The sequence below is a fragment of the Cariama cristata genome, unplaced genomic scaffold (genome assembly GCF_000690535.1).
Source record: "Cariama cristata isolate BGI_N322 unplaced genomic scaffold, ASM69053v1 scaffold10311, whole genome shotgun sequence".
In the NCBI taxonomy this organism is placed as follows: Eukaryota; Metazoa; Chordata; class Aves; order Cariamiformes; family Cariamidae; genus Cariama; species Cariama cristata.
The window spans coordinates 96,080-107,697 of NW_009598725.1; the positions used below are offsets into that span (position 1 = coordinate 96,080).

Here is an 11,618-nt window from a genome sequence, read left to right on the forward strand (position 1 = left end):
TCTAAAACAGGGGGACTTTCACACTGTGAAATATCCTGTTTATTCCCTGCCCACACTTGACTGTACTTGTGTTATGCTGCTTTGCATAACTGTGTTTTAGTATGGATAAATGTGGGAAGACGGAGGTTTCCTACTTCTGATACGGTCAGGGTATTGGTGACTCAGTTTTCATGGTGCGCAGACAGGGAAACCCACACGCTTTATACCGACGGCTGCATTTCTGGCTTGCCAGATTGTGCTGAGCAGAGGCAAGTCCTGAACCGCGGATGAGGCAGGGACAAAATTTGGACTAGACCGCAGTCCATTTCTGTGCTGCTTCCCTGCCCAAACTGCTCCATGTGATCTTGTCCAAGTCACCCTCATTCTGGTCTTCCGTTTTTACATGTGGAAAATGGTGCTACTTTTAATTGCTTAAAACACCATTTTTTCAGGGGGGGGGACTCACTGATTTTGAGAGTTCATTTACCAGCCCCATAATGGGACTGTTGATTTTCAGCAAGTGCAGGCTGAAGCCCACGCATGTTCAAGGCATTTATCAATACTGCAAACCGAGAGTTGAGTAATGTATAAATTATCTGTCTTTAAGGATGTGTCTATAATTCGAATTTACAAAGCTTATAAATTCTGAAGGTTACTCTGCAAGTTAGAAGGTCTCGTGAATCAGCCTTGAGAAAATTTTGCACTGTGTATTCTCATGATAGGAGAGAGCCAAAAGTCTCTAGGACACTCTTCTGCAGCGCCTGCTCAGAGCCAGTTTGCTGCAGGTGGATGGTGGTGCTATTCTGCTCTACAGAGGCAGCTCAGCCCAGGGGCATGTTTGTCAGGGGCCAAGTGACATTTCTGCTTACCAAAGCCAGAACCGTGGGGAGGAGGTACAGGGCTCAGAAAGCAGAGAGCTGAGTGAGTTGTTTGTCTTCACCCTGGCACACCCAGATCAGAGTCCAGGCATCAGGTCTTTGCTCTGTAGGGGCAGCCTCCATCCAATAAAACATAGAGTATGAGAGGTTCATGGCAGTCACATCTTCAATGATGTGAAACCGATCTCTGCATGTTACTTATTACTTCCCTGAGTATGGGCAGAAAGCAGAGACATTCCTAGACATGACTCTAGCCTTGAAAACAGGTTATTGCTCTTAGTGTTCCAGCCATTTAACTGCTTTAAAAGAAACCTGATAAGGAACTCAAGGATTCTCTTTCTGAGTCTTGAGTTTTTGAGGCCTTTCTGTAAAAATTCCTGACTTGTATTTCTTTGGGATGAGTCAACAATCTGCAAGATGTATATGCTGATGTGTGCACGGTTTGAATTCCTATTCTGTTCAAGCTTCTGCTTTGCAGCCCATCTCTAGAAAACTGGAATTGGCATGCCTGATATTTCTGTTCACTAAAAGGCTGAGCAGCACTGGACCCATATTCATCTGAGGGCTGCGATGCTAGAATATGCATTTTAATACTAGTTTCTTTGCTCCTCTAGGCATTGTGACTACAGAGAGGTCATCATGTCTGAAACATGCAGCATTTTCTTCTACAAACTTTGAGAACATCCTGACATGGGAAACTGAAGCAGATATTCCCCCTGGCACTGTATTTGATGTCCAATATAAACAGTATGTGAAGTTTGCTTCTCTGTTGTTCTTAGGGCCACTGATCTCAGAGAGAGAAGGGCCAAGAAAGAAAAGTAGATTTTGCTGTTTCTGCTGCTTGCTTTACTGTTACAGAAATGGTTCTGCTTAGACAAGAACTCAGTAAAGGACAGGAGTATTTAAACTGGTAGATGGTGCTCAGTTAAGCAAATACTTTTACATCTTGGGTTGCCAACTTTACTCCTTTACTGAGCTACTCTGCCTTCAGCAACTTCCTTCTCTCTATTCTGTAGTTTCCTCACCTGTAAATACAGGTAATAGCAATTGCCTTCCTCTGGTTCAGTCACTACAGCCAAGAGAAATCAGACCAGTGCTACACAATAGCTTTGTTGCCTTTGGGTAAGTCTGCAAATTCTGCAGCAAACTTGCATACAATCAATTCAGTGTCAGACCGGGGCAAAGAACCCTGGAGTCACTGACTCGCAGGATGCTCCAGTGTGTGCCCTGAAATAAGCTGCGCTTCCTCAAGGTGATATCCACGCAGAAGCCATCAACAGGAATGGAATAAGGGCCGTAGTCCAGAGGAAGTTTCTCTGTCATTCCATTCCCCGCCACTTGCTAATTGCAATAACGCATTTTAAAACTACTAAGAGTTGGCAGAACAGCCTGTTTGGGTCATTCTGGAGAAGGGTCTTATTGCACCTGTTCTACCAAATAGACTAAACGCTTTTTTTTTTGTCCTAAGGTATGGAGAAAAAGCCTGGCTGAACAAGCGTGAGTGCCAGAGTATCACGCAGCCTTTCTGCAATCTCACTCGTGAAACAGAAAACTTCACGGAGCATTACTATGCCAGGGTGAGGGCCACTGGTCAGAACTACTGCTCGTCCAACTGGGTGCGCTCAGAAAGATTTGAACCCAGGAAAGAGAGTACGTACCGCTGCTGAAAGCTATTAAATCCTGGTTGCTAGGGATTCATTCCAAATCTCACTGATGTTTGGACAGCATTTCCTCTAATTTCAATATTGCAAGACTGTGCTTGATAGGAAAGGAGTGAAGGCCTGAGGAAGGCTTGTTATTGGGCAAGGAGGCAAATGAGCAAATGGGCAGGGCCTTCCCTGAGGTCTGACGCCAAAGTGGGATTTGGGGAGAAAAGGAAAAGCCAGATGAAAGGAAAGCCTTTTTCTTGAAGGAAGAACTGCTATTAAGGCTGACGAGAAGCAGAAGGAAACTAGTAAGACACATAATGGGCAACCTGAGGACAGCCAGTAAAATAGTCACAGAAGCTATGAAATGCGAACTCCTGAAAATCAGGATAAGCAGCCAGACCAATGGATACTTAGTGTTCCCAACCCTTAAGTGAGCTCTACCGCAGACATACAACATAGCCTTTGGGAGCTGTATTGGCTCTGTGACTAAAATTTTCCTACTGCATATTTATCAAGAATAATTCGAGGTGGCATTAGCAGTCAATGACTATGAAGAGCTTTCAGTTCTTTGCACAAAATAAGCTATGAAAGAGCCATAGGTTTGTTGATCATTAAACATTCACTTTTCATTGCAGCATAGGCATTAGCACCCACGGTGAGGTGATCCTGTCCCCCAGAGCCATTTTTTTCAGTTTGATGTTTTCAAGATACATGGCCTTGGAGGAATACTGAATACTGCTTTTAAATATGCTGTTATAGATTGGGTTAAATCTCTGTTTAAATGTTGGGTGTAGCATATGCCTTTCACTAAAGATAAGCGTAGATACAAAAGAGCTGAACTACTCTAAAGACGAAATGTGATGTAGGATGGGAATGGGAATTTAGGGAGCAGGGAACGGAGTGCCCTGTGGTAGGATTTCACACTTCACACACAGGCATGAAGGAGGACGTCCCTGTGCAGGGCAGGGAAGCAATGTGGAAGCAGTGAGAACACGGTCTAAGGAAAAGTTTGGGGCAAGAATTTCTAGGGACAAACACTGGCTAAAGGTGGTAGAACCTCAAGGGAAGACAGTATCTCCAGTTGCCTGATTTTTCCTATGCTCAGTGAAATACAGCTCAAATACCTTTTTGTATATAAACAGAAGTAATAATTTACAGTGAGTCTGGGGTGTGTGTATAAGATGTATATAAGATGATCTGATAATGTACCCGCTTTAATCTTAGCTGACACTCCCTGTTCTGTCTTTTCTAGCTATTATTGGAGCCCCAGAGGTGGAGTATATTCCTTATGTACGGTCCATAAAGTTTCTTATACGGCCCCCCTATACTCCGCTGAGAGGTGAGGATGACCGCCAGCTAACCGTAGAGGACATTTATAGCAAATTCGGTGCTGTTGATTATCACTTAACAATACTCAACCAAAGGACACACCAAAAGGTAAAGCACAACCGTAGGCCACTAGCCCACTGACTTTTGTAGATCACATTCTGCATAAGATGGAGAAGGACCTCAGAGCTTATACATGATGGATGAGATTTCTGGTGTACAAGGGAAAGTCTCAGAGTCTTCAACTCTCAGTAGACAAGAGGAACTTTGAGCATGCCTCGACAATTCTGGAAATCGTACAAGTAGCTAAAAGTAAAAGCACTGGTGAATAAAAAAGAGAATGACTTAATTAGTTCAAGTCTTAAGGAACTGAAATGCAAAAATTAAATACAGTAACAGTAGAAAGCAAATGATATATTTAGAATTCCATATATACAGAATTATTATAGTCCTATAACACCTTATTAGTAAGTAAAATTTTATGCTGAATTTTGTAATCTGATGTGAAGAAAATGTATGCATTTAATCTTTCTAAAATATAGAATTTGCCTTTATTTTAAATAGTTGACAAAGAATGAACACAACAAAGAATTTGAAGTTTCCAACTTGGACCCAGACACTGAATACAATGGAACAGTATATATGTCTCTCCTCCAGAGAAGCAGCAAAACTCAAGTATTTTGGGTTAAAACACTACCAGGTGAGGCTGTTAACTCTGCTAATTTAAAAGTCCAGCTGGGATACTGGATACACAAAAGAGACCAATTTTCAGCTGGTATAAAATAACCTAGCCTTGCTAAAGATACTGAAGCAACATTGACTTTCCTAATTAAAAAAGCTAGTCCTATGAGACTAGATCTATAACATCATTTAACTAATCTCATGCAGTTATTCTAATCCAACAATCCAATCCACTTGTTCTCTTCCCCACTAACCAGACAACACATGGCTTCTCTACTGTTTCGTGGCTCTCGCATTCTGTGCTGGACTGGTGTTTGCTGCAATTAGTTATGTGATCTACAAATACATCAAGCAACGCAGTGCACAGCCTATGTCTTTGGTAAGTGCTCTTAAGCCATTGCAGTAAATCTTTAAAATGCTCGGGACTATGTGCATGCACTTAAACTGCACTGCTAATTGAGGAGGATGACTGAGCAGACAAGAGCATTGTCAAGGCAAACACTGCGGACTACTGGTAGTTTAAAGACGGGTGCTCAGAACTTCCCCCAAATTGGGATCCTTTAAAGGAGGTATCGGGTTAGGCAGTTAAAACCTGAGGTATCCTAAATCACTAGTTCCTCTTGAAACCCTGGGCCTTCGTACCTATTCTTCATCTCCCATAGCAAGCACTGTTTGTGCATGCTAAATGAGCTTAAGGACAATCTATTTCCATGCTCCAGGGCTTAGACCACATTTTGCAAAAATTAAAGCAGGATTTTTTCTTCCTCATATTTTAGGATTGCACAGTTGCCTTGATGCATAGTGAGAGATGTCTGTATTCCTCTGAAGGGTCACTCCCCAGGAAAAAAAATAGAGTTCTTTTGCCAACAGAGCTTTTACTGATATTTCTCCAAAGAAAATTTTAAAGAATCTAAAGCAAACCTTCAAAGTCACAGCTTCTTGTTAATCACTCATGTTTGTCTATCTCCTTCAACAGGACTTCAGAGGGATTTCATCATTCCAGCCTCTTACACTGACAGTGGAGCATATTATAAAGCCCATTACTTTATCCAAACCTTCACTTCTCATCCCTGAAGTGCAGTTACCACAGATCAGCCAATGTTTGGACAGAGCCCTGGAACCACCATGGTCTTTCCATCCACCAGAAACTGCCTATCAGCAACAGATGGATGTACCGACATTCCAGCTGCCTGCTCAGGCACCCTGCTTGGCAAGCACAGCTCCTACCGGTTACACTCCTCATGTAGCTGAGCAAAGCGTTCCTACTGCCGCGTCCAGCAAAATTCTGCCCCTAACCTATGGGGTGTGTGTTGACAGCACAGGCCATGTTGGCAAGAAGAATTTGCAGCCAAACCAAATGCTAAAGGAAGTTTCTCCGGATAATTTTGTTGGTGGAAAGCTCATAACCCAGATGCTGGGCAAGAGCTGCAGCCATTGGAATTACAAAGAACAGAGGCCAAGCCTGGCATTGTGGAACAGCAGTGACACAAGGGAGTCAGTTCTCTTACACAGGAGCCCTGGGCAAACACAACAGCTGCTGTTGCAGACTGATGGGATGGAAAGTAAAGTGTATATATCCCAGCCGTCACTGTCTTTGCCGGAACAAGGAGGATGCTATGGACGACAGACAGCAGAACTGCCGCTATTACTGTCTTCAGTGAAAGTTGACACAGACTATGTTCCAGAGGATGAATCGCTGTCATCTCTGTCAGCAACCCTCCTTTTCTCAGTTGGTACTGGTAACAACTTCCCTGGAGAGAACAATACAGAGCCGTGGATGTTGCCAGATTCATTCTCACATTCTGCAAAGAAATTGCAGTCCCCAGAGACTCAAGAAACAAAAATGTTAACAGCAACAAAGGAGCTAAGCTGCACAAAACTGAATAATGTTGTGTCCCAAGGCACTGTCTCAGACCAGGACAATGGCACTCCTCTTACTATGCTGTTCAAAGATTTGGACTTAAAAGTACTATGGGATCAGGAAGAAAACACAGAATTTTATTAGGATGACTTAACGATATTAAAATCCAGATTATGTTTGCTTGCATGAAATAGTAGGCTACCCTGCCAACAGTGCAATGCAAATAAACTTAGCTGATCTTGGATGTATTAACATGGCACAGAGTTGTCAGACTGTTTACACTATTGTTCTATCATAGAGACAGGTACCTTTACCGATGTAATTACTTCTTGGTACGCTGCAAGACTTAATCTTTGCATTTAATTAATAGGCCTTTATTTCTTGCATATTCTTCAAATTTATTATGGACTACTTTAAAAGCTGAGTTAAGATTCAAGTTCAAATTCTAGATTCAGTTTACTGAAAATTAAGCAAAATTCACAACAGAAACTGCATTTGCTCTTTAGCAACACCAAAGATCCAGTTCCAAGGTATATCCACCCTTTGAAGAAATTCAGGTGCAGATGTATGCAAACCTAAAAGAATTAAATATACATTGGTGTTCTGCCCTTGGATATATGATTCATGCAAAACAATAGGCTGCTTCCATGAAATGGACTTTGCCTTTAAACTTTGCCATTGAAACTGTGATAATAGCCAATGTGGTAATAGGTAATGCAGCGGTTCTGTGAAGCTACACATCCCCTATCCTGCTGTGCTCTTCAATGCTTGTAGAAAGATAAAGCCTTTCTCATCTCTGCAACAGATTAATGCAGTTTTGGCCCAGTTCTTACATATTTCTCAGCTGCCGCTCATTTCTTTCTCTGAAATAGTCACACGTTCTCTTTTTCCCTTGAAATCCCCAGGGATGAAGCAGCTAGGATCACATTCCGCGTAGGCAGGAATGTAAGAATTGACACTAATCTCAGTTCAGCCCTCAATCTCAATTTACACTAATCTCAATTCATGCACTCAGTAATGTACGAAAGAGACTGGGGAGGTCTTGAGCTGCTTCTGTCGATGAGGAACATGCTCCATTTGCATGACAGAGAGGAAGGAGGCTAGACTGCAGAGCCCTCCTCTGCTCCTGTTACCAGCACACCCACCTCCAGGGCTGGAATGAACCAAAACCGACGTAAACTGAGAGCCAAATTCCTCTAGCATTGCACCTTTACCAAAAGGAAGCTAAATGGTATTTATTTGGGGGACAGAGGCAGCTATTATTTTTTATTAAGAAGAAAGCATAGTTCAGCCTGTTGATTTCCACTGGTGTGGTGAAAAAGCGCGAGTGTCTGATGACATCAGTTTTAGAGGGGAACTGAAACCATTTACAGGAATAAGCAAGTCTTTCAATGGTATGGGGAAGTACTCACTTGAAAAGCACTGCCAGAGAAAGGCTGCCCAGAAGCAAAACTCAGCTGTTCTCACCATGAGCATGCTTAGGTTTATTTTCAGTCCAGGGAAGCTGAGGCTAAAGGCTAAATTCTGCTTGCTTTGGTGTGATTTTGCAAATAAACTGTAGCCTTGTGAAGTAAAGGGGTTTGATGATTCAACCAAGGATTAAAGGAACAGCCTTACAAACTTTACAGGCAAAGATTCAGCTCCTAACTCCAGCATCAATAACGAATGAAGCACTACATCTGTGTCGTACGAGGCCAGAAGGTCGAAACACCAGATGTGGTGAAGAGGTGTCATGGCACAGGGTATGAAATGTATGAATATGTGCATAGTTTGGGCAGCAACCTAGAAGGACATTTCCATTGTGTTAGCGTTACTTCATACCATTCAGTATCAAAGGCTTTGTGGAATGTCGTTTGAGCTGTTTCATGTACTCCGTGTCCAAACTATACCACCAAAACCAATCCACACAGAAACGCTGCAGTTATAGGAGTTGCAGCAGCCCAGCTCTGTTGTTTGCAAGGAGGGCAAGACCCCAGGGGTGACATTCTGCCCCACTAACTCCCTCCCGGAGAGGCTGCATTTCAAGGCAGTGATGCCAATTACCTTATTCAGAGTTGCCTGTGGGCTGCATATCTTGTGTCGACAACATTCCCAGTGATGCTTCTCAGGGAATAATCAAGTGCTACAATGGCAACATTTTGGCTCATGTTGTGAAACATAACCCTCAGCACAGGATTAGTATGGGCAGCATAGTGTGGAAGGGAAGGGGGCCTTAGGAGAGCATTTGAAGATGCTGCTAAAAAATATATTTCCTATTTAAAAGCCTTTTCAAATCCCTCTGCAGACCCCCTGCCACGGGCTCTCATCATGCCCAGCCCTTAACAAATGTATCATCTTGGTGCCCCAGGAGGAGAGATGGGAACTGAGGCACAGAAAGCCTAGGACCAGATTTTTTGAATGTATGTAGGTGCCTAAAGATGCAAAGTGTCCCACAGCTGAGACGTCGATCTCTTCTTCAGGCACCTTAAATACCTTAAAAGCTACATTGCCTCTGACTACATTCAAAGGCTGCATATGGCAGGAATGATGTTAAAGGCTTACAACCCAGCTATTGCTCCATGCTATCCTCGTCTGTTCTACCCCTAACAGCAGCAACTGTAATGAACAGCGAATGCAGTCAAGAGAGAGACTCTGTAAGCCGTGTGTTAAGGAGGTGACTGACAGCAATATTCTCAATTTCCTGCTCTGATCATGGCTAAGTCAATATTTATCTTTTCGGCCTTGATATAAGCAGGAGGAGACCGATTCTTGTCTCATGAGTCACCTCTTAAATTTAACAGGAAGATCATCCCTTCTAAAGCTATTTCTCTTTGGAAAAGCTTGGAAAGAGATGTTGACACTACTGAGCTTTATTGTAGCTGTCCAAGGAAAGTGCTCATCCATCCCCCATCAACATGTGCTGACCTTATTGCCTTCTGCTTCATTGCTTTTCATAATCAAATTGATATAGCCTTGTTTGTTTCAAAATGCATCACAGCAAACAGCTACAGTACGATCTAATTATCTCAGTCTCATTCTGTGTAAGGACATTTTCAGATAAACAGCAGGATTTCAACATTGTTTCAAAGGTCGTCCCATGCAAGCCATCTGTATCTAATAACAGACTGTTCCTCATTTATCTTGACTTTTCCAGATAACAGTTTTGATAGCTCTACATAATAAAAACTAGAAGTGCCTTGCCACAAAGACCGTGCTTATTCCTAGGCAGATGTCACGACGATGACAGGTGAGCATTGCAGTTCCAGTTGTCACAAGGATATCAGCATAGCAGGTGGCAGCTGTAACCCTATAGCGAAGTATTACTCTTTGTCTTCTCAGCTAAATCTGGGAGCTGTCACTTACCCACTCCCCACACCAGCAGCCCTGCTCGTAGCTCACCAGGGATCCTTGCACAGGGATGAACATATTGCTGCAGACTGAGGCTTACGTTCTCCCTCATTATTTGCTTGTTATTTGTTTTGGCATTGAAAGGTGCCATGTTTGAAGACTATAAAAAATCACCAATGATTTTTCAACAAGTCCTTCAAGGAAAATCTTACTCAAGGAATAAATTAAAAGCTCCAAATTCTAGAGATAGAATGAGGGAGAGTTGAAGGGCAGCTCTGAAAGTATTAGGGACCGTGACAAAAAAAGCTTTATATCTTAGCTCTGGCATCACATTGGCCTAGCAGTGTTGCAGGTAGTGACGGGGAGGTATGATGCAGCACAACTACAGCAGCTGGATCAGAGTGCTAAGCAGTGGCCTTACACTTTCTGGTTGAGAGGATTTAAAATGTCCATGTGTATCTTCTTTCTTCTCAGACTGAGATAATGAGAGCTGTGAGACATGATTATAAGATATTTTTGTAAGAAAAAGGTGACAAAAGTGGTCAGCATCCCTATGAAGACAGCGTAAGTTAAGATCCCTCTTAAAACATACAACAGAAGGTTGATATGACAAAGATTAATTAAATTATTAATATTAAGCAGAACAGATGATAATTACTCATTACTTCTCATAATACAGAAATCAGGAAAGCACTCAAGTGGTCATGCAATTGTTCAAAACCAATGAAAGAAAAATGTTCCTTCACTTTGACAGCTCAGCCAATACCAAAATGTATTCAGTCATGCCTGCCCAGTAGTACCTGTTTATTGCTTTCCTAGGAATGTCTGAAATACAGCCACTAAAAAAACTTGACACAGAGAAACCCTTGTAGTTTTAGTGCTGATCCTGCTGGGTTTCATCTTTGTTTTATTTGGATGGTGAAACAAACCATGGTTCTTAGAAATGGATCCTACTGATACCGCCAGGGTAACTCAAACTGTGCCAAATTTAATGGTGGAATCCATTTCCGCAAGGCCTTGTGGAGGCCAGAATCAGAAAGTGTTCAAAAAGGAATTACGCAATTTAACAGGGATAGGACTATTAGTGACAATAAAGCATTGTGTCCAGCTCAGGAAAAGCTACAGGCCACTCTCAAGAGACAGGACACTGGGCTGAAGAGACCTTCAGCTTCATCCAGTATGGCAATTTTATGTTCTTACCTATCCTCTTTACAGACTTCTACCACCTCAGAGAAGCCCACTACTGATGCACTGACTCCTCAACTACTAAAATGTAGCTGGAAAACATCTGGCTCATAAACTGGTATTGCAGCCTCTGAGCTTCGCTACTTTCAAACCTTCATTTCTCCTTCTGACACCACAAAAAGTATCACTCGCTTCTCACATTGCTGGGAAGGGCTTATCCTGAATGCTGAAACTGCAAGCCTATCTCAACTAAATGGAAAAACAGCAGTCTCTGCTCTTTTACCCTACCCCAGACTCTTAGATACCACCATGGGCAGCTGGAAATGTAAGCTCACCCGCTATTGTGGCAGCAAGCCTTCATTTGCCTGTAATAAGGAAAGTATAATAGTCGCAGCCAAGCAAAACGTAAGAGCTGCTGTTAGCTCCTGATCTAATTATACACTGACAATTTGGCTGGAGTTGGCATTCACTAAAGAGATGTCAAAGTAAATGATTTCGCTCTATTATGCAGCAATAGCAATGTTAACCCAAGGGAAATTCCTGGAGGAGATTAAAATATTCATAATTCATTTTAGATGCTCTGTGAGCTTCTATCCTAAACGAGCAGAGGATAATGCAATACTCTGATGCCTGAATTTTGGCGGCACCTGTCTTTCCTTAGATCGTTTGGCAAAGGCAACAATTTGCCTGATCTGAAAAAGAGTTTGTGATTAGTTGCCATTGCAGTAAACA

The 11,618-nt window shown here is 42.4% G+C and overlaps 1 protein-coding gene across 1 annotated transcript in view; it reads left to right on the forward strand.

Moving 5' to 3' along the window:
- The window catches only part of IL22RA1 (interleukin 22 receptor, alpha 1), a 7,251-nt gene extending 733 nt beyond the window's left edge, over positions 1-6,518 (forward strand). Inside the window, exons 2-7 of the mRNA XM_009709415.1 lie at positions 1,472-1,604; positions 2,326-2,507; positions 3,759-3,943; positions 4,397-4,532; positions 4,771-4,892; positions 5,490-6,518. Coding sequence (XP_009707717.1) covers positions 1,472-1,604; positions 2,326-2,507; positions 3,759-3,943; positions 4,397-4,532; positions 4,771-4,892; positions 5,490-6,518 — 1,787 coding nt within the window. The remainder of the gene's footprint in view (positions 1-1,471; positions 1,605-2,325; positions 2,508-3,758; positions 3,944-4,396; positions 4,533-4,770; positions 4,893-5,489) is intronic.
- Positions 6,519-11,618: the final 5,100 nt, after the last annotated feature.